We start from the raw sequence: 23,926 nt of genomic DNA, 5'->3' as shown, positions 1-23,926 counted from the left end.
AAAATTGGGTATCGTCTTATTCATGGATAGTGAATCCAGAGGGGGCAGCAGCAAGCAGGAGATCAGAAGCGGCGATTGGACGGGTGATTGGTGGCTGCGGCAAGGCCTGCTGATGATTGGCTGTGGCAAATGGGCAGGCGATTGGCAGCTGTGGTGAGGCGGGCAGGCGACTGGCGGCTGTGGCAAGTGGGCTGTTGGGGGCGGCGATTGCGCAGACAATTGGCGGCTGCAGCGAGGTGTGCGATCAGCAGTGGCAAGCGATTGGCAGTAGCAGGCAGGCGGGTGAGCGATTGGCGGAAGTGACCTCCCCCACCCCCCAAAAAAGCTAAACAACTTAATTTCGGGTTTTAAAAATAGGGGGCGTCTTATACATGGAAAAATAAGGACTTAAGTTCATGGCTCAGAATAATGGTTCGTATGCAGTTGCAATGGACAAATTAGGGGGTAACAGAGGTGTAAGGAAAACGCTGAGAAAGTTAAGAACTCTTGAACTTACTCTTACCCAGGCTTCCTCAAACTCGGCCCTCCAGATGTTTCTGGCCTACAACTCCCACAATCCCTAGCTAGCAGGACCAGTGGTCAGGAATGATGGGAATTGTAGTCTCAAAACATCTGGAGGGCCATGAATATAGTCGGCAGATATGAACACACAGATTTCAGTAGCAATTCCCCATGCATAGTAATTATCATTGAAGATATGATCAGGCAATATGCTGAAATGCTACCTGTTTTGTTTATTGGTAAATTGTTCAATAAAAGTAGATGCTTAAAATAAAATAAAAACCTTCAGCACTCCTTAATTTGAGCAACTGCCCTCCAAAGGAATTATTCAGTCTTGAGGGAAATAGTTCTTCCCTCGCTTCTTGGAATACTCCACCTGCAGTCAGCTCCATTCCCTTTAAAGCAATGATGGCTTAAGCAATGACTTTATTCCACAGCTAAGAAATTAACTACTTTTAACTCTTTTTACAGCTTTATGGCTTAGACCACCAATAAACTGAACTGAATTAAAATTAACTACAGTGTAGGAATTGACACCTCAATCCTAAAGACAATCATTTAACAGTAAATCCTGGAAATTGATAGAATTTCCAGGTCACAAACACCATTTCTTGAAATACATGCTGAAGTAGAAACCATTAGCTACAAAAGCATTTTCAATAATGAGATGATTTAACACAGATTAAAAAGGGTTCATAGCGGGTAACTTGCCATTGTCTTGAATCCAAATTTCTAAGTTCTCGAAGCAGCTTTTCATTTTTTTTCAGAAGATGAAAGCTCCTCCTAGATAAGGAAATATAACAAATGTTTTCATTGCCTGTGCAATGACAGATATAGGACAGCACAAGGCATTTTCAATTCCATTCATGCAATCTCCTACGGTTTTCTTGCCTTTTGTAAGACATTTTCCATATCAAAGATGAATAGATCTTTTAAAAATAATATATACATATAGTTATTTTTTTATCCCAGGTGGTCTTCTGCATCCTTGTTAGTGACTTGAACATAATCCCCACTTCATTCCCCTTCTTCCCATTTAATCTGGAGGGCTGAACAGGACTCCCTTTGGTGCACATAAAACCTGCTCTTTAGTAGGCCAGGCGATAACTGCTTAGTGATAAAAAGGTACTTCCATGCCAGCCAAAAAACACAACAAAAAACACTGAACGGTAGGCTGCAATATAACAGAGTAAGCAAAGCCGAGAGGTACCCCCAGATTAGCTATAGAATTTTTAAAGCCTAATGATGTTACTGTAAAATAGCTATCTTCCACTTACTATTTGTACTTCTGGCACTGCTCATAAAACCTGTGAGCGGAGGACTCCTAAGAACAGTGCCAACAAAAGAGAATAGTCTGCTTTGACAAAAATAACATGTCAAGGAAAAGGAAAAGAAAGAAGTGGATCTGCTGTAGAAATTTTTAGTTCACTCTCATAAAAAAACAGTATGTTTTTAAATTGAGATTTCTAGATTTTTGTTCATATACTTATGCTTCCCCCAGGGAAATACTGTCCATAATAGATGGGTTAATTAAGTATCTGCTAACTGTATTAAAACCCTTTCATTTTGGAACCTATGCAGAAGTAAATAATTGTAAATGGAAAAATGCTTTAGAACGTTTGATTTATTAGCTCTTGATTCACAGTCAAGATTACTATAAATCAAACAGAAGAAATGGCTGTTTTTTGTTTGTCTGCTGTGTGATATCTGCATAATATTTCAAGGAACAGTCTGCTAAATTTTCTTAAGCCATCATTTTACATATTCTCCTAGAAGCTTACACATAACCCCTCCTTAAAAATAATGTCCATAAAAACAAACTGCTGACCCAAACTTTGAAATACGATCAGTCTTGACTAAGAATAAAAGGTGTTAAAGGTGCCATATAGGAGTTCAGACTAAGAACAAAGAAGGGCAGTCCTCTATATAAATCCTAACCAAACTCTGTGAGGGGGGAATCAGTGCAACACAAAAAGCAAAATGACCTTCCTTCCTCTGCTGTCTATAGGGAGGGATGAAAATGATTTTCTGCCAGTCTGTTGCAAGTTTATCAGAACACTTAACTAAATTAAGCATTGTCAGAACATTTAATAACACTAAAAGCAATTATAAGCTGCCCTTTAACAAGACAAAACACAGTTAAATTTTAATGCGACAACTGTGGTGATGGTCACAACTTAAGATACCTTTAAAAGGAGATTAAATAAATTAATGGAGGATAATGCTATCAGTGGCTACTAGGCATGACGGCTATTATGCTCCGTCCGGAATCAGAGACAGCAGTTGCTGGAGAACAACAGCAGGAGAAGGTCCTCATGCCCAGATTGGTTGACCACTGTGTGAAACAAGATGCCAGAATAGATAGGACTTTGGTCTCATCCTGCAACACATTCCTGTTTTTTTCTTAAGACATTAAGGGAGATATGAGGCTACTTCAAAAAACAGCAGTCCTGTATCTCCTTCTCTGCCCAGCAGCCCCTGCCCCAAGGTAACCTCTGATAATACAAAGCATGTCATGTCTTTGATTTAGGCTACCCTTGCTCATTTGCATGGGGAAAGTTGGTGGGTCAGGGAAGTATTAGTTGAGGAGGACAAATGTGCTGCTGCTCTTTTCAGCAGCCACCACGTTTCTCTTATAACGTCAACTTCAGTTCTGAACAGTACAAACGAAAGAGTAGCTAGTCTTTAACAGTGAATAATGTTATCTTTTTACCTTTTATCCCAAGAATTCATTCCCAGAATACTAAGAAGCAATCTGCAATAGTAAAATGACGAAGAGGGCTTCTGCGGAGTTGGCTCATCCTGCTCCATAGCCTTCATATTTAAGTCATTGAAGTGCTTTTCAACAAAATCTCTCTCTTCCGTATGTTGCTTAAGGATTGCATTAATTACATCATGTTCCTGCTTCTCTGAAACACACAGAGGTTGAAGAGCAGGAACATTGAGCGATACACCTGTCCTCTGCAAGCACTCTGGGCTAGCGATTCCTATATACTGCAAGAGCTCATCAAGGACATCCTCTTCGTCCCTAATTGTGTCCCATGTTGGTACAGTCTCTCTACATCTTTTTTTTACCTGGAGTGCAATTCCATCCTTTACGCATACTTCTTCTACATACACAGTAGGTTCTGACACATCTTCTGGCTTCTCTTGATGGGGTAGTGAGAGGACAAAAGAAGTTGGTTCGGATAAACCACAAAGAGGTGGAGGTCCATACAGAATGGCAGAATCCCAGGAATATTTGCCAGAGAGATCACGCACTATAATTCTAACATTTGAATTAGCTGATGCAAGCCCAGCAGACAAACCGCCTCCAGGCATGTTTTCTTCCGCTCGGATTTGTATACAGGAAACTAAAGTTGTTCTGTTTAACACAAAGAACTGCAGATTGGGATTCTCAAAGAGCTCAGGAGAAAGTTCAAGGCTTTCACTGTAAGGATTGTCGTTGTTTTCACACACTTGACTCGTGAGCATAGCAGGTCCCCCACTCATGGGATAATGGCCTAAATGGTTTACCAAATGAGTGATCACAGTGCGAGCTGCCACAGAGATCAGTCCTTGTTGCATATGAGATTTTACTGCAAAACAAAGGGAGATAGATTAAGTTATATAGATAAAAAAAAATTAAAATGCTGGTTAGGCACAAAAGGAAACATTTAAGTCTGAGGAGTTCTGAGGTGACCTGCGTGAAACCAGAGAACAGTCACAGTGAAGAACACATTCCCCTAGGGATCATGTGCACTCTCAAGCAACAGGAACAAAGAAGAAAAGAAGCACTTCGACGATCCAGTCCTAGGATTTCTGTGCCAAACAATAAATGCAAAACAGGCAGTGTTATGTCAATGATGCTGTTATTATTTATCATTTCAGAAGTGCCTAAACTTTACTAAATACCATACTCAGTCCCTGCTCAAGGATTACAAGTGAAAATGCACAACACAAAAAGAGAATGGAATGGAAAGAGAAAATTCATGCTCCAATTCTTAAAGTTACATAGCTGTTCTTATAATGGTTGCTTGGAATAGAAACAGTTCAAGGAAATGAAGCGCCAAATGGCAGCTGGTCTCTCACCCGAGCCAATTTCAATTGCCAGGATGTTTGTGTTATGAAAACACAACTTTATGAATGGTCACGGTTAATAGCGTAATTATCACCGTCTGTTCTCTCTACATTGCCTTTCCTTCTGGCTCAGGAATGGGTGGTGTGGTAAGGCAGGAGCCTCCTGGCAGCACCACCATTGCCACATACCAGGACAGTGAGGGGTGGGGCAGGGTGGCAGTGAAGTTGAGGCAGTGCAGGTGAATCTGATAGGCTTGATTGGCATGCCTGCCTTGCACCAGTAAGTGCAGGCCTTGCAGCGCTGCCCTGATGCCTGCTTTTGCTTTTACTGTGCCCAGACTTGTACCCCCAGCAACTCAGTATAACATTTCAAGCATGTGACGAAGTGGACTCTTTCCCATGGAGTCTTATGCCATAATAAATTGGGCGATCTTTAAGGTGCCACAAGACATGTTTTCCTTCAACGCTCTAACACAGAGCTACCCCTCTAGAATTCAGGGTATCACTCTGCTGGTACAATCCACTTTCAGAAGACCCCCTACTTTTAATGGCACCAGACCATTTCGCAAAGCTTCCATACAAAGCCTATTTAGAGCACCGTAAGAAATGCATATAAATGACTATTAAACTGCTTATGTGATGAAAACAATATTATTTATACAGCGACCAAATTCTATTATTTTATTGTTTAATGACTTTATATGTTGCCCTTCAGGGCAAAGCCCTCCCAAAGAGATAGAGAAAAGAGAATTAGTTTCCTATACATAGCAGGATAATTCATTTTATACACAAAAGCAGGAACATTATGCTTCCATATAATTTACAGAACAACCCACCAGGCAATGCTTCTAGTAAAGACCCCCAGTGATCATCCTTTTACCCATCTACCTGCAAATCATTCTGCCATGCCTACATACTAATATTGTTTTTGGCGCCTAGGTCACCCCACCCTGGCTCCATCTCCTTCCAGGAATGTTCTGATTTCTCAGTCTATGTAACTTTATTCTAATGGATGGAAAGATTCTGGAAGTTCAACAGCACTTTCTTAGCCACTATTTAGACTAACTGACTTTCTGTTATCCAGAGCCCTTCCCTTCTACAGGACACACAGTAATACAAGAGGCCACGGAGAATTAACTAAGAACAACAGAGGGGCGGCTTCTTCCTTTCCCTCTGATGGCCTCAGTAATGATAGTTGTTAGCTAGAGAGAAGGAGGCTCTCAGCTGGAGCTGTACTAAAGAATGATGCTTCTTTTCCTTACAGTAGCCCCCAGCATGCCTGCAAATCGCTTCCAGAGAGTTGGGGAATCCTCCCGAAAATATTCTGCACACAAATAAAACAGCTGAGGCTTCGTGCAGAGAGTTCAGGAGGAGGAGTGGGATCTGGATTCAGCTCTTGTCCCTGACAAACAGCCGATTCTCAGGATTTTAATATTGCTGAAGGGGCACTGCATGCATATCTTCAGCTGCTCAGCATGTGCTCCTATGGATTCAGATAAGGTTATGCCAAGCAACTCCCACTTTTTGGATGCTCTCCAGAATCTATGGACTACAACTCCCACCACCCCTGGCTGTGGTTGATGGGAGTTGTAGTAAAAAACAGCTGGAGCGCTCCATGTTGCCTACCCCGATGTAAGTTATTTGAATTTAATAATTAACTGTAACACAGAGATTATACTAATGGTACATTTCTAGGTTTCACAAACAACTTTTTGAACCCTTGAATCCAAATGCATGGTGCCTTGAAAAGCGCTGCCCATACTTTCATTTTTATGTAAATTCTAATAGAAGACCTCTTGTTGATTTTCTCCAATGATAATTTCAAAAAACTATCAGTGGCAAATTGCAACAAGGTTTCTTGCTTTATTTGTGTAGTTTGTACATATTGTCAATGCATGACAGCTTCATGAGTCCATCTGATTTTTACTTTTCAATTGAGTATACAATGTTATTCAGAATTTGATTAAGTGGTTGTATTCATAAAAAACAACCAGGCAATTCCTTCCTTAGGAGACTCCTCTCTGTCTATATATATATCCTGAGGTCAACCTATTATAAGGTGGTAAGACCAAAACCTCCTTTGGATGATAGAAAGGCACAACTGTCAAGCCAATTCTATGATTCTTTTCTTTTCCATTTTCAACACTGGTTTCAATCAATGGAAACAATGTACTTGGGGTGGTTCCTGAAAATCTCTGTTCTTCAGATGTCACCCACTGATTATAATAAAAGGATGCAGCTCAGAGAGAGACAACACTGTTAAGAGCTAAATGTTAAAAACCAGGGAGTAACTATCTCCGAGACTCTGGTTGACTCTGAGAGATAGCTCTGTCACCCAACCCTCTTTCCCCCACAGTGCTTCATTGCTCACTCAGTCTTCTCACCACATCTGCACTGGCATAGTGCTATTCATACCATTTACTCCTATGTATGACTGGCATCAGTTATAATAAGTTTCTATAACTTAAAAGTGCTTAAAACCCATTAATATATGATGAAAATAAAGGTGTCAGGAGTCTTCCTCAGTGCTGGCTATTTAAGTTTTATAATTTAAAGTTACAAAATATTACATTTTATGTAACATTAAAAATAACATCACACTCAAGAAAGACAATCACAACATACATAGCAGAAACACGGTGACAATTCCAGAAAGAAATACTGAAAGGCACCCAGTAAAAGAAAACAGGAGGGTAAAAACAGCATAACCCTACACTTAGAATTCAGCTCTATACCCATTTACTTGGCCCATCCAGTTTAGAGACTTAATGGAGCAGCTCCCTGCATCTATTTGTGCTGTCCAGAAAGAATGACAGCAGCACAATGAGCAGAGGATCCGGTGCTGCAGCCCCACCCCGCCAAAGTGGCTTCTGCTTGCTGTTTATTTGGGTGCACTGGAGCACTCTGCACAGGTGGGGTTTCCTCAATAGCAGTGAAGTCCCCCGCACCCTCCAACCGAGGCTGGCAGATCTGGACAGGGTTGGGTGGACTGATACCTCCACCTTATCTAACCCACACCAATATTGTGAATCAGGGGTATGGATTGCTGTGCCCCTTCTGAGTAGACATCTGTTACATTTTTGCCATCAACCACCAGCAGACTCAAACTGCTTAATGAATCTTCTGCCCTACATGTATCATGAGTAGTGTGATTTGATTTACTATCAGGTAGAATGACAGGCAGATGCAAAGTACGTATGTTCTTACTCATGTAGTTAAAAGGTAGCAAGGGCTCAAAAGCAGATGTGCACAAGCCTTTCTGTTAAAGGCGGCTTGTGCATCTCTGAAGCTGGAGGACAATTCAAATGAAATGTATTTGCCAGTTTAGTAGCTGACAATCTGCTATCCTTTCAAGTGTGGCTGAAATTTACTGCTTGAGGCAGCACGTTTCATGGTGGGACCAGCTCTGCTGCTGCTGTTCCATCCTTTTCGCTGATATTAACTCCTAGAGTTTCACATGTCTATCGCACCATGGGATTCAATATACTTGTTACGGGGTTTCAATGAGTTCTTAACAGTTATTCTTGGGTTTCAAGGCATACTCATCTGGAAGAAGCAACAGTATGCTTCACTTAGTACACCTACTAAAGCTCTTCCTTCTATTTGTCACCATGTCCACTTGCCTGTTTTGTAGAAAAACAGGGTAGCTGAAATTTCAGAGTAGTGCCTCTCAAAGCACTCTGCATTACAAGAGCTTTTATCCTGAAACACTTCTGCATAAGATAAAACAGATACAAGCATCCAAGCATCAAGGAAAGTAGACAGACACAGGGAGGTGATGACAAATCCAAACTAGGGTGCCCACTGTCCTGGATTCTTCAGCTTTAGTATCCTATAATGCACCTGTTTATTGGAAATGCACCAAACTACCTTTCCATATGCCTGAAATCCCTACCCAAAGCTCAGTCTCTTACAGGCAAGGATGTGCTATATTGAAAAGAGAAATGAGACTGGATCTCTCTCTTTCATGAAGTATTCTTCATATTATTGAATGTTGGAAAACCCAGTGGGCTTGCATCAATTGGATGTCTTGGGACTGGGCTATCATAGAGTCAACAAGACATATATTGGACATCTGGGGTGTTGAACTGGTTCAAAGCCCTGCACCCAGCCACTATTGCCACATATCCAGGATGTGTTTTAGGATCACACATTTCTGTTGTCCAGCAATTGCAACAATTGATGCCCTGATGGACCCAGTAAAATGGTCAGTCACACCAGGCAGCTAAAAATGGGGGGTGGGGGTGGAGAAGGGCTGACCAGAAAGAGGGAAATACAAAGAGCCAGGGCTCCATTGTGAGCCTCCCAACATCTAGGGTTGGGTCTTGCTTTCTGACATGATTTTACCCCTGAGTACTTAAAAAAAGCTTTCTTTTCTCAATCGCTCTTAAGAGTTCCAGGAACTACAGATTGCTGGGGAATAGTGAAAAATACTTAGGTGATACCTGATATCAGACATACTCAGACGAGACTTACTTAAATCAATGGACTTGTGTAAGAAGTCCATTGATTTCAATGGGTACGCTCTGAGCATGAGTAATGTTGGATACCATCCTTAGTATTTAATACTGCTAAACCAGCACTAAAATCCACGGAACAGTAGCTCATTAATCTGACCCAAATTTCTTGGAAATTATTCTAAATGGAAAAAGTTAGGTTACTAACTTATATAAAACAACACCACACACATAAATTTAGGGCTTTAACAAGAAACCAGAAGCATTAGTCCTGTGGGGAAATGTACAAATGAAGGATAGCAATGCTAAGGTTTTGTGCATGAGGCATTCATTTAAAGAGTGGGAGGGGGGAGCTATTCAAGGTTGTCTTTTCAAATTGCCAGATTAAACAAATCACACAGCATTTGCTGCAAACCCATAATTACACATTATTATAGTATACAAAAGCAGAAAGGCACAAAAAGCTACTGCAATTCTCTACACTTGCAATGGAACATGTAGGGGAAGTTAATTTTGGTAAATACTTTAAATATTAGCTTTGCATAATATGTATAGGTGAAACTGTAATTAGGGCAGAATGAATCCTTCGATGTTTCTTTCATTCTGACCCTGCAGATGATTACTCTTTGCTAATAAGACCACAGCCATTTGACAAAAAGCCAACTACAGTACCTTGCTTCATTCTTCAGTAAATTTAATAATTACCGCTCCTCCTGCCAATAGTTCTCAAATCAGATTTGTTCAATCCAATACTGAGCTTATTAGAGGACAGCTCTGTGTTCAGAATTCTTTGGCCAAAAAAGTACTTGAAGATGATGAAGCATGCCTTAGACAAGGGCACAATGATTAGCCATTTTCTCCACATAAAAAAAACAGCACGGAGTCACTACAGACCACAAAATCACCTGCTGTTAGCACACAGCTGCTACAAAAAGGTTCTGCATTTATCTAGTCCTTAATGCCACTAAGGAAGCCTAAAGGGAACAGCTTAATACAGGAGGAGAATGACACTACACAGAATATTTGGTATCAGTATTAAAGCCTATCTTTTCCAAATTTCCGTCCACCAGGACCATTTGATATTTGCTAAAAGAAAAAAATTCAGCTTAAAACTTCTTGCAACCTTTATTTCAAGGTGGTGTATTTACTGAGAAAAAAATAAAATACTCCCAACATGGAAAGCTCTTCAGGAAACAATGAAGCTTCACAAAAACATTTCTTTACGAATATAAAACAAAATGTCAACTTTATATTAAATTGCTTTTATCGGAACTCAACTATTCTGTATCTGGTTGTTTGGAAAAGATTAAGATAATTCCTCTAAAACCAAAAAATTATACATAATGCTAGTTGTTTGCAATGTTGCACAGAGGGCAAAAGGACCCATATTAAATGGATTTTTTATGTACGTATTTTAGTAAACAGAGTTGCAATTGCTAAAAATTACACTGATTTATTCCACATTGATTTAGCACTATCTGGAGATCATAATGGCATTAGATGTAATATAAAATCCACACTTTAGAGAGTATCGGAAATCTACATTATTTGGTCAAAGGGAGGTGTTCATCAAGGCAAACAGACCTTCTGTGACTGGCTGGAGTTTTGACGACCGTTCTGAATCTGGAGAATGTAATGGCTCTGGCTCCTTCAGACTTTCCAAATGCATAAATGGATCATAATCAGAAGATGCCAAATCAGATAGGCTCACAGGAAAATATTTGGGGTTGCTAAAGCACTGAGATCCATACACACACCCATGAAGGACCTAAGAATAAAAATGAAGTTTAACATAAAAGTATCAAGAAAGCAAACAAACAAAAGAAATAAAAATAAACAGACACAGTAGTTAGTTAGTTAGTTAGTTAGTTAATTAGTTGGTTTTTAAATGCTCCAAATTTCTGTTTTACAGGTCTGTCATTAGATGTAATTTAAAATACACACTTTAGACAGACATTTCACTACTGTGATATGTACTATAGGTACTGACAATTATACTACCCCAATTGCATGTGTTTAGATTTTCAAAATGCTCTTCATAAACAGAGATATGAACCCCACATGCCGCCAGTTCTCTCCTCCCTTTGTGCAAGTAAGTGAACAAGCCAGGAAGTTAACTACCATCTCCCATTAAATCCAAAGTGGGGTACTATATTCAACAGCTTCTAAGCAAACAAGGATATGAAGTCAACGATAAACCATGGTTTGTTAGGGAGCCATTAACCATAGTTTCCCAGTTCAGATTATGAAGAGAGGGACAAGGCTGCCATATGCAGTTACATAAGGCATGGTCATCTGATTATGACCACTGAGGGAACTTTTACTGGTTATCTGAAGTGCTATTTTTCATATTCTATGCCCTTCACGGCTTAGGAGCTTGGTACTTGGAAGGATTGTCTTTTTATGTGACAGCCTTCTGAAGCTGCATATCTGTTTTGTATTGTTAATCTGTTTTGCTTGTTTCTTCCAACCCTTTTATTCTTCTTACCTTGTTAGTAAAAACTTTAAAGATTAAATAAAAAGTAACACACCCACACCATAAATCAAAGCAGGGGAAGGGGGGGGGAGCAACAGCAGGTACCTTATATATGCAATTGAGAACAGATTTTTCCATTTTATCATTTTCAGATCCTGAAGTGTGAACAGGTTGCAACAGTGTCTTTAAAGGCAATGCCATTATCCAGTCCAACAGACAGAGAAGTAGAGAGACCACCAGCTGCAACAGAAGGATTTCTAAATTACAGCTAACCATGAAGAGGAATCTGCTTACTCTCTGTTTTTGTCCTTCCTTTCTTAATTTAGTCTCAGCATTAATCTAGCTCAATAGTAGCACAGTACTTTGTATATTATGTCCAACTGTTTTTTGTGGGGGGGGGGAGGGAAACATATATGCCAAATGAACATGGCATGAACGCACTAAAATGTCATCTATTTGAGTGTCATTAGGAGAGTTCAGCACTACACTTTTAACTTTGAATGGAATACACCTATTGCTAACAGCAGCAGAGTGATTAAAGACTACCTAATACTTTGCTACACAAAGAAGAAAAACAGATACATTATGTGGCAGTCTGTACAGTGGTACCTCGGGTTAAGTACTTAATTTGTTCTGGAGGTCCATTCTTAACCTGAAACTGTTCTTAACCTGAAGCACCACTTTATCTAATGGGGCCACCCGCTGCCGTCACACACGATTTCTGTTCTCATCCTGAAGCAAAGCTCTTAACCCAAGGTACTATTTCTGGGTTAGCGGAGTCTGTAATCTGAAGCGTATGTAACCTGAAGCGTATGTAACCCAAGGTACCAGTGTATATGTTTTGAACACTCAAAAAAAGGTTATAGTTTCTTGCAGGAACCAGTCACCTCAATGAGTCTTTATAACTATTGAATGATATCCACACTATACATGAGCAGAAAACTCCAGCAATAGGCCATCCCACTCCAGTCTCTCACCTGCAGCCCTTGAAAACCCTGGATACAATCCACTTTCTATTACAAAGAAAACAAATGGCTGGGACCAGTGATATACTTAAGAAAGATGAGATAATTCATACCCTCTTGTCCTGTTCGTAAGAAGAAGCTTCTGTACTGGGCAAGAGATGAGTGATGGTTGCTATCAGGATCTATGAGAAATAAATAAATATTTGCTGTACCATTTCTACCATTTTTAGACTTTAAATAAACCCTTAATCCACTGGCAGACATACTTTGAAAAACAGTTTTTGGTAGTTGTTTCCCCCCCCCCCCAGTCTTTGTATTTTAAAACTTTTTCTTAGGTTTTCAAGAATACATACATAAGCAGAAGTTATGTCCTGAATAAAATAAGCTGATACAATTGCATCACACTGTTATACTTCCCTCTGCAAACATACCCAGAACCACTATAATAAACAGACAAACAAATTGAAGCAGAACTAACCCTCTCCCCATCCCCTGCAATTAACACACACTTTGGTTCCAAGTGTCATGAGAATGTCTCATTACTCTTCAGCAGGTAACTGTAGCAAAGAAATAACAATTTACATGCAATGCATAATACATACCAAAACATATTAAATCTACCAAAATAACTGTTTACTTCAAGATGTTTAAACCCTCCTATGAAGTCATTTGCCTTTTGATCACTATATTGGGTCACTATATTTAAATACATTTCCACAATAAGAACATAAGAATGTGAGAACCCTGATGGTTCAAACTAAAAGCCTACTGTTTCCTACAGTATCCAACCAGCTGGTCTACAGAAACATATAGCCTTGGCCAAAGTGGAGGTAGAACACACCTGCCATGACTAGTAAACACTGATAAGTCTTAGCATTCCTGAATTTGTCTAACAGTTGGTGGCCATCAATATATCTTGTGGATGTGACTTCCACTATGCAAGGTGTAATTCCTTTGGCTATCCTGAATCCCCCAGATGACCCTGGAATCCAGTATCATGATGAGAGAGAGAAAGCTTCACCTTCATTATACTACCTATAATTTTATACATTGGTCTATTCCAACTTTTCATTTTAGTTTACTGGGGTATAGAAAATTGTGTAGGGATTTATGATGGCTGTCAATGCAATCAGTTGTTTTGGATCATCCTTGCAAGTAAATTAATCAATGCAAATGGTTATTTTTCAGCTGTTATAATTTCTTATTATTAGTACAGACAAGGCAGCAGGGTTTGTTCCAATTCAGAGTGTTCCCACTCCACCATCACTTAGCAAGTCATTTGTTAAGCTCTTTGAAGTCTTAGGCTGCAGTTGTGAAGCTGCTTAAGAGCCTGAGTAATTCCAGAATCGAAGCCTTTAATAGTTGCTGCTATCAGTACTGGCAGAATTGATCTTTAACCACATTTGCTCAGAAGTCAGTTCCCTTGATTTCAGCATGCACTTAGAATTGGTGTTTGCTTTATTTGATTGCCTTCAACTGCTTGTAGCAAAATCCGTTGCACTTCACTGAAATATATTGAAATATTCCTTTCTCATGCACATTATTGTGCCCAAACATATTTATCTGTTTTTATTTTTCAAAAAAACCTTTGCATTCTGTTATGGCACCTGCTTCATATTTCTCTTTTGGGTGAGATTTAAAATGTGAGGGCCATTAGAGTAGGTGGCTGTAACAGTGTGTTTCATTTTACTTATTTATAAAATTTATACACCGCTTGATTGTAAAAAACAAACAAACCTCAAAGCACATTACAAAAAGATAAAACAATAAAACCAAACAGCTCCTCCTCCTCAATCAAGTAAGTAAATAAAAATGCTTAACTAAAAGTAGAAATTGCAGAAAGATTTTGGCAGATTTTTTCTGCGCACTTAGGGGCAAAGGAGTGTAATTTAAAACAACTGTTGTTGAGACATTTCATTCCAAATCTGCTAGACTAGAGCTAGACAGAGGATGATGACAGGTGGGTGTCCTGCCTACTCCCAACGTAAATCCTGGCTACCCCCACACTGGCAGGCTGCATAGTAGCTGAACCTGCTATTCTCAGTGTGCACCAACAGTTACGTTAACACAAACTATTCCGTACCCCATCAAATTGATCAGGGTTTAAATATGATAATGTTAAGTAGGGCACAGACATTGGATTGAGGCCATATTGCTTAGCATCTATTTAGGTTTTCCTGGAAGGAGCTCTGTGTTATTAGTATTCAAAGTGGCAATGAGGATACAGGAAGTGTTGATGAATATACAGAAAGAGTGATTTAAGGAAGCCAAAGAGCCAAACAAAACTGCTTATGAGAAGGGAAAATGAACAAAGATATACCATTTAGGTGTTCACATGTTCATTCCCAAAGCTTCGGTGCTGATTGGAACAACATTTACAAGATGACAACATAGAGTGTGCTTATTAGAAAGCTTGCAAAATAGTGACCATCAATGGGGTATGTTCATCCCCGACCTGGCCACAGTGATCCATGCGATGGTCACCTCCAGGCTTGACTACTGTAATTCGCTCTATGCAGGGCTGCCCTTGAAGCTGTCCCAGAAACTCCAGTGGGTGCAGAATGCTGCAGTGAGGCTCCTCACGGGGTCTCTGCCATGGGAGCATATTCACCCAGTGCTTTTCAAGCTGCACTGGCTCTCGATGAAGTACAGGGTCAGATTTAAGGTGCTGCTTTTGACCTTTAAAGACCTTCACGGCCTAGGACCCTCGTTCCTACGGGACCGCCCCACGGAGAGACTCAAGGTCCATAAATAGCAACACCCTAGTGGTCCCGGGCCCTAAGGAAGTTAGATTAGCTTCAACCAGAGCCAGGGCCTTTTCAACTCTGGCTCCGGCCTGGTGGAACGCTCTGCCTCATGAGACCAGGGCCCTACAGGATCTGATTTCTTTCCGCAGGGCCTGTAAGACAGAGTTGTTCCGCCTGGCCTTTGGCTTGAAGCCAGTTTGATTCCCTCCCTCCCTCTCTTTCTTTTTTCTTTTCCTTCTCCTCCTGTGATGAGGCATTTTAATGAGGCATTTTAATATTTTAATGTTTCAATATTTTAATGTTGTATTTTAATTTTGTTTTAAGTTGTAATCATTCAACTTGTTTTTATTATTACTTGTTAGCCGCCCTGAGCCCGGCCTTGGCTGGGGAGGGCGGGGTACAAATAAAAAATTATCATCATCATCATCATCATCCCTGGATATAGAATCTAAGAAAAGGCCAGGAGGGATGCATTGTAAGATTTATTCTACATGCTAAAGAGAGCACAAACTTCAGAGTAACTGTGGGCAGAAATAGGAGGTCTAAAACACAATTTAGTGCTGTGGATGCCTTGCCCACTAGCTAAAACACTGAGGATGATATTGAGAAAGAAATCAGGAAGACAGCCAAAAAAGAAGATGTAAATCAGGGGCAATTCAAACTACCTCTAGTTACTTGAATGGAGGAACTAAAGAGCTTACCAGCATGTAGGGATTCAGAGTGCTTTTGATCCTGGCCACTGTTAGGACACCTTCCCCCCTCTTTTTAATCCCCTATTGCAATAATCGATCAGAATGAAAGCATCTAAAGTAAACAGATGTACCCTTGCATCTCAATGATTTAAATTGGCCCACACAAATTAATGAAGTAGAAGGTTGTGCAATAATAATGCTATAATATATGCTTCTCTTCTATATTACAACAACATAAATGACGTAGCAAAGCCATTTAAAGAAACTTCAGTAAACTTAAAGGTAAAGGTAAAAGGACCCCTGACCGTTAGGTCCAGTCATGGACAACTCTGGGGGTGCGGCGTTCATCTTACTTTATTAGCCAAGGGAGCCGGCGTACAGCTTCCGGGTCATGTGGCCAGCATGACTATGTCGCTTCTGGCAAACCAGAGCAGCGCACAGAAACGCCGTTCACCTTCCCGATGGAGCGTTACCTATTTATCTACTTGCACTTTGACGTGCTTTCGAACTGCTAGGTTGGCAGGAGCAGGGACCGAGCAACGGGAGCTCACCCCGTCGCGGGGATTCGAACCACCGACTTTCTGATCAGCAAGCGCTAGGCTCAGTGGTTTAGACTACAGCGCCACCCGTGTCACTAAACTTTAAACATGGTATATAAGCTAACCCCATTTACCTGGGAGTAAGCCCCACTGAATTTAATAGAAATTACTCCTGAGTAGACATGTGCTGTAAGGCACTGAGCTACTCAAATTACAGTTGTGGGGAGGGGGAAGTCTGAAGAGACACAGGACCTCCTTCAAAGACTTTGTCTGTAGAATAAGGCAGATCTGAGCACTGGGTTGTTGTTGTTTTTGCAAAATTTCATGTACTTTTTGTTACGCTTGGTGTCCAAACTTTTTTCAAAGAGGGCTAGATTTGATGGAAGTGAAGGGCCTTGAGGGCAGACCAAAGGGTCAACCAAACTTGTTTAGGGTTGAAGTGCAATGCGCTCTACGTAGGGCTACCTTTGAAGGTGACCTGGAAACTACAACTAATCCAGAATGCGGCAGCTAGACTGGTGACTGGGGGCAGCCACCGAGACCACATAACACCGGTCTTGAAAGACCTATATTGGCTCCCAGTACGTTTCCAAGCACAATTCAAAGTGTTGGTGTTGACCTTTAAAGCCCTAAGCGGCCCTGGCCCAGTATACCTGAAGGAGCGTCTCCACCCCCATCATTCTGCCCGGACACTGAGGTCCAGCACTGAGGGCGTTCTGGCGGTTCCCTCATTGCAAGAAGCAAAGCTACAGGGAACCAGGCAGAGGGCCTTCTCGGTAGTGGCACCCGTCCTGTGGAACGCCCTCCCATCAAATGTCAAAGCGATAAACAACTACCTGACATTCAGAAGACATCTTAAGGCTTAAGTTCAGGGAAGTTTTTAATGTGTGACATTTTAATGTATTTTTGGTCTCTGTGGAAGCTGCCCAGAGTGGCTGGGAAAACCCAGCCAGATGGGCTGGGTACAAATAATAATTTGTTGTTGTTGTTGTTGTCGTCGAGGTTTTTTTGTTTTTTAGGATTTTACCCCAGGAAATAAGCTGCCACAGTAGCCAGACTGAACCGACCAGGAAGCCGGATTAGGCCCCCGAAACGGACTTTGGACATGCCTGCTATAGGAGATCTGGATAGAAAGGATCTGCTGCTTCTTGTCTAATACTTCAAGATTATGGAATTGTCTTTAGAAAGAGGACACAATGTGCTACTGGTTATCCTGAAGCAACATTGCACCCTAGAGCAGAATTACATGTCGCATATAGTTCTGTGCCCTCTCTTCTCAGGTGGTTTCCACCAACTGGTATTCTGAAGCACACTGGCACCGTCTGTGGAGGTAGATTATATTTCAATAATATATATAATAAAGTTAAATATTTTTACATTTCCTTCCTTTAGCTTTTTTCCCACATTTACCAACACCTACACTCCAAATGAAGAATTATAAACAAAACACCCCTCATTTGGGTGTTTTCGGACAACTGAAAATCTGTATGGCAAAAAAACTCTTGACTTTGACCATTTGAAAATATTTTGCTTCATATTTCTAAAGCAAGGATTATAAAGCTAAAGTTCCATTTTCCCCCTCATGTTTATACTTACCTGAATAATTTTTAATGGTGAATCTGCTTGGTACATTTGTAGCCTCTGTACATAATGAATCAACATATTAAGCATATTGCAAGCAACATGCGCAACCGTTTTATTTGGAAACTGTAGAAAAACAGAAAATGTTATAAATGCATGGATTTCAGTATTAGCGCACACCATGTGATGGACTAGCATCTCATGACTGTTACACATTTGGAGGAGAATTACACACACTCAAAGCAAATTTTTAAAAACCCAGTCTTTTGTCAAGGAAGCAGCACAGCTTTAAATCAGAAACAGAATACTTTACTTGGATCTAAAACCTAAATAAAGAAACATCCAAATACAGTCAACAATTGTGGATTGCAAACAACCAGCAAAAGGTCTGAGGTTTGTGCTGAAAAACAACAGATTTATTTGGATGAACATTTTGTATTTGCATGCGTTGTGCCAAGATTAGTATTTCCTTTTAAAAAAACCCACCATGTTATGTGGCCGAATTTGATGCAAACCAGACTCTAAAAATCTGCAAAATGTAAAATATGATATAAAATAAAAAATTAGCAAGTGTTGTCACAATATTTTGTTCTTTTAATTGTGTAAATATGCAATATAATGGAAAACACAGGAGCTCTAGGGCATGGTACGCAAAGTGTATTGTGAATGCATATGACCACAGGACCACTTTTTCATGTCTTTGCCTTCAAGCCCCATGTTTGGTGAAAGATTCCTGCATTGCAGGGAGTTAGACTAGATGATTCTTGTTGTCCCTTCCAGTTCTATGGTTCTATGATTCTATGAACTTACGCTTGGGCTTGTGTAGACATTAATGGCCTCACTCACATGTCATATGAAACCAGAGTTTGTGCACTGCCTCCTTCTTTTTCCTACTCCTGCACAGCAGGGAGCAGTTCGGAAGCTGTTGCTTCTGCTTATCCATAATTTGTCCTATCAACTAGACTGAAAAAGTATGGTTAACATTAACTAGGGCTAGCTGAAACAATCATAGTTAATGTTAATCATGGTTCTGGGCCTAGATGACATGACTAGCTATGATTAACCAAACTAAACCCCTTCCACCTGTGTGAAAGAAGGGGAAGCTCACTACAGATAGCTCCTGCTCACTTATGTTGCACTAAACTATGGTCACATGTGGTGTGAAAACACTGCCATGGAATGAAATGGCCTTAAGTCGTCCCCCCCTTTGATTCTGCTGAATTTGTGAAATAGCTAAGGCAGAGGTACACTCAGGATTTTTTTTTATCTATAGCTTTTGTACTGTGAACATTTCACGTTGGAGATAGCAGCAGAGGGTGATGATTAAATACTGTGGAAACTTGCTGTAAAAAAAACCATGCAACTTCCACCCCTTTCTGAGTTGTAAGACCATAACTGGCATTGTAAGTGCCATGCTGAAGCACTTGCCTTAACGACAAAGCCTCTTATGATCTGCCAGGGGATGCTGAGGAAGTGGTAAAGCAGAATGCAGCAGGCAGAATACACATTGTCTGCTGTCTGCCTGAGGGCTTGGGTGGCTTCCAACTTATTATGATGAACATCAAAGAAAAATTCAGACGCTCCAACAAATCAAATGCAGATAGCTGGAGGTGTTCTTTGAAAACAGGCTTTACAAAAAAGCCAGACCCTGTACATGATAGACAATAGGTGAAGTAGTCGGAGATGTTCTATTGTCGGATTTATACGTAAGTACCACAAATATGGACCTTGGAAGCAGCCTTACATACTCAAATTGTCAGCAATTACATGCCACCAATTTGTGGGAAGGTTTTTCATTCTGTGGGAAGCTCAAACTGTGTGCAAGAGGCAAATGTGTTTTCCGGTAACAAACAGCAGCAACGTTTACTATGTTACTTATATGCTCCGAATTTAATAGCTACTCCTTTGCACAAAAATAGTCAGGAAGTATCCAAGACAAATATTATCAGGTTAAGCAGTAATTTTATTTTATGGAAATGATTCTTATTCAAAAAAAAATAATAGGGGGCAGATCTGAAGTACCCAAGAACTGCCTAAAACAGGGTTTCTCAAGCTTTCTAACCCTAAGTCCAATTGAGATGGTGGAAAACTACAGAGGCCCATCAGTCACAAAATGGTGGCAGATGCAAGTAGTATGGCATAATTAGCTGGCAATTACTGATGTGACTTTCTACTGATACTTAATCCATTTTTGGTAATTGCTAAATTATTTGCCACAAGTGTTTTCCCTGTGGCAAGGAGTTCCATAGCTTAGCATTCCTCGAGCCAAGTACTGTACAGACCTTTGCTCTGGAGGTATTGTGACTCAGCCTCCCAGTTTTAGACAGAAGCTGCTGATCCAGAGGATTTAAATGGGGAAGGCTTTTCCCTTCAAATGCCTCTTGAAGTATTTTACCCATCTCCTGTAATTTCTCCCTATTCTCTTCTCACTGTACCTTATTTCCCCACACCATGTGAGTTTCTTTCATCCCTCTTCCCTGGCCCTTTTACATTCACTTATTCCTCCTATAACAGCCTCCCTCTTTTCTTTACTTTCCTTCTATTTCCAGTTAAATGTTTTATCAACTATTAACCTTTTATCTCACTTTCTAATTTCCCTCCACACTTCCTTTGACTTTCTTCCCTTCTCCCCACTAAATATCTCTTCTCTCCTGGCCATCTTTACCCAGCAGGAAAGAGCTGCTGGGGCTGCCGTTGGTACAGTCGAAGGCAATGACACGTCTAAGGGACAGGCAGGCAAGGCAAGTGAGGAGGCACTGGGCAAGCTGTGGCATTAAGGCCCAGGATTCTCTGGTGGATCCTAGATCACTGTCTGAGAAAAAGTGGTCTAAAAGAGTAAGAAGCAGTGTGATCAAGTAAGTAAGACCAGGGGGTGGGGGGCTTACTGCATATTTAGTTCTTATATGCGTTCGCCCACAAAAAAATAATTTTCTAAATTATAGTCACAACTGAGGAATCATAATCTTCAAATCAGGCTGCTCATAAAAGCTTGGTTTGCACCACTGTGATGGGACTTGAACAGTTAAGCAAAACATTTGAAGAGCCAAAGTTTTGCCACTCCTGCCTCGGACAACATATAGGGCTGTGCTAAGTTCTTGCTCTTGGAATACATTGCACTTGCACCGAAGCTGTGCATTTTTAATTTGCTGCAGGTGTGATGTCAAGTCGTCAAATATCTGGGGAGTTTTATTCAGGGAGAGGACATGCTTTGACCCTAATCTTAATTTACTGCAAATCTCCATGATGGAAGGTCTCTGAAAGTTCTGAATAACCTGCCTTTAACATCTAAATCAGAGAATCATTTAGCTAGAAAGCTTCAGCCCCCTGCTCAATGAAGGAAATCTAGCTAGAGCATCAAGCTATAGAACTGGAACATCCCCAGCAGACGGCAATCCAACCATTGCTTGAAGACTCCCTAGGTAATTAGTCACTATGTCTAACTGCTCTTTCTGTTAAAAGCTTCTCCTGATATCCAACTAAAATCTAGCTTTAGCGCCTGTATTTGTGACTCTTTGTATTATGAACCTATTCAGTGGGTTCAGCAGAGAGAAGTTAAAGAACTTACTTTCTTGATAATGGTGACTTTTTGTCAACGGTCCCTTTAAAAAAGCCTGATGTTAAAATACTATGCTCTGTTCTGTTATAAAGGAGTTCTTTTATTAGACACCAATTCAAGCTCCATGTTGGTCCACTGGAGTCAATCCATAGAGCCAGTATGCCTTTCTCTAGCCTAAACTTTCAACAGTGGTTCAGCTTCACCCGTTGCTTAAAAAAATGGTTTGAGCAATAGAGTTTTTTCTGTATCATGGATGAGGTTTTGTAGTCACTTAGAACCCGAGCTATTTTGGAGCGGCACATAACACAGTCTCTAACTGCAGGGGTTGAGAAGAGCAATTAGGATCTTTGTACTAAGGCTTTCAAGGTGGTTGAGAGACAAAAGTTGTGACTTCACACTGTCTAGAGGAAATAAACACTGCCTATACTTTGATAGAGCAGCTTGGTTGGAGTTCAGAAAGTGTTGCTGCATCTGTGTTATAAGCCTGCAATTTGCTTTTGTCCAGTTCAATAGTGTGCGTACTGCACTTGTCAATACAACTGAAAAGAAACATAGTATCTGGTATCTATACTCAATTCATGTCTCTCTGCAAGAAAAATAGCCAACTCTAAGAGTCTTTGAATAATGTGTGATCTAGTTTCCAAATAAGAGCCTCAATGTGTGATTCTTCTGGGCACAAAACTGTATTTGTGAACTTTAAATCTCTGTTAAAAAGAAGAAGGAAAAATGACATCAATTATTTCCCCTTACTCTGAAGCACCTAAAAGAAGTGTGCAGTATTAAGGTACGACACTTTATATTTTAAGCATTCATATTTAAAACTACTTTAAATTAAACCATTGCTTTGTAACAGCTATGAGACCTGGAAAATTTGGATAAAAATTGGCACAGTTTTAGGTACGCCCCCACCAAGCATATAAAAGTAATTGGGATGCTTTGGTTGAATACTATTGTTGGAAAGGGAATTGAAGAAGCTGATGTGGAATCTTACTTATATTCTAATCTTTGGCTGTAATTTTATGCGCACTCACCTGAAAGTAAGCCCCACAGAACATGTTGGGAATTACTTCTGAGTAAACAAGTGTTACAACGTATGTTACCTGCATATGAATGTGATGTTAATATGCTTTAACACACTTTCACATGGTTCAGCAGGGCTTACTGTCAAGTGAGTGTGCACAGGACTGTAACCTTAGTAGTTATGAACAGAAACCAGCCAGCGTTTATCTATGTGAGCCCTAGCGCTGCCTAGAGATCCTTCTAGGAAAATGAGAAAAGAAGGCCAGAAAAGTCACAGGGTGCACATGAAACACTGCACAGGGCCCTTTAAATCCTAATGGTTACATGCTTACTTTTAATGATGCACAGATCACATTCAGAGCTTCCTTGATCTGAGGATGATGGGATTCATGGACCAGTTCCTCACATATCCATATGCCAAGGCTACAAAGAGCAACACATCTGCAAAACAATGTTAGATAGCAATGTAAGCACTGACTTTAGCCAAGCTAAAACTAATGTCAAGGGAGTAGAAAACTTGTGGTGTATTAAGAGTTTGTTGAGGTAGGACAACAGTGCAACCCTATGGTCATCTAATTAGATGTAAGCTCCACTGAGTTCAATTGAACTTATTCCCAGGTAAGCCCGTTTAGGATTGCAGCCTTAGAGAAGCCATCTCTTAATGTCTAAACTAATATATATGGTGCATGCCACTACTTTTTCACTGGTTTGTTTCATTAACCATAATCTACTACTACTTCCTTTTAAAACGAATTTAAAAGGATTTTAAGAATGCTTATCTATCTCCTTCTCAGATATATTCTCTGGATAACTCATAATGCAGTTGAGCAAAGGCAAATTTAAAAGAAAACCATGATTCAAATTAACACCAAAAGTCAACCCATATTGTGCTATTTAAATAATTTAGCTGAACACACAAATTGACCTATTTGCTCGAGGATCTGCGGTGATCCTTCTTTATTCATACCTTGCCGGTCCAGATGGCTCCTCTCTGGCAGAACTTAATACCGTTTTGATGATCAGTTCCTAAAGTAAGAATGTTCAAAGTCAGTCATCCAAAAACCCCTTAAATTTAAAATAAAGCTTTATTATGTGATAGGAAAAGTTCACAGAAATGGGAGAGTTACAAAACACTCTGCATTTGTTCATACTATCATACTATTTGTTCATACTATTTCCTCAGAGACAGTATCCAATGGAACAAGGAATCCAAAGTTGTTTCAGCCATACATCCCTGCTGATTCTCTTGAATCTTCCAGCTTTGGGTACCATACCATGCACAAACATCCACTCCCTTACAGTGAGGAGCTGCTACTAGCCGCCACTTTCTCAA

At 40.3% G+C, this 23,926-nt stretch overlaps 1 protein-coding gene and 1 long non-coding RNA gene across 11 annotated transcripts in view; one reads left to right on the top strand and one right to left on the bottom strand.

Moving 5' to 3' along the window:
* The window catches only part of LOC309373375, a 173,852-nt gene that overhangs the window by 27,313 nt on the left and 122,613 nt on the right, over positions 1–23,926 (top strand). The gene's annotated exons all lie outside the window — the stretch shown is intronic.
* RALGAPA1 (Ral GTPase activating protein catalytic subunit alpha 1) overlaps positions 1–23,926 on the bottom strand; it is a 123,203-nt gene that overhangs the window by 39,115 nt on the left and 60,162 nt on the right. For all 10 annotated transcript variants that reach the window (XM_081908134.1, XM_081908137.1, XM_081908136.1 and 7 more), the window contains 8 exons: positions 23,561–23,619; positions 22,926–23,034; positions 18,033–18,143; positions 12,572–12,640; positions 11,599–11,733; positions 10,602–10,785; positions 3,215–4,079; positions 1,213–1,284 (listed from right to left, as the gene is read on the bottom strand). In XM_081908134.1, coding sequence (XP_081764260.1) covers positions 1,213–1,284; positions 3,215–4,079; positions 10,602–10,785; positions 11,599–11,733; positions 12,572–12,640; positions 18,033–18,143; positions 22,926–23,034; positions 23,561–23,619 — 1,604 coding nt within the window. The remainder of the gene's footprint in view (positions 1–1,212; positions 1,285–3,214; positions 4,080–10,601; positions 10,786–11,598; positions 11,734–12,571; positions 12,641–18,032; positions 18,144–22,925; positions 23,035–23,560; positions 23,620–23,926) is intronic.

Source organism: Podarcis melisellensis (genome assembly GCF_964234715.1).
Source record: "Podarcis melisellensis genome assembly, chromosome: 1".
NCBI lineage: Eukaryota > Metazoa > Chordata > Lepidosauria > Squamata > Lacertidae > Podarcis > Podarcis melisellensis.
Note: the sequence above shows the minus strand (reverse complement) of the source record. Positions and strands in the feature narration are given on the sequence as shown.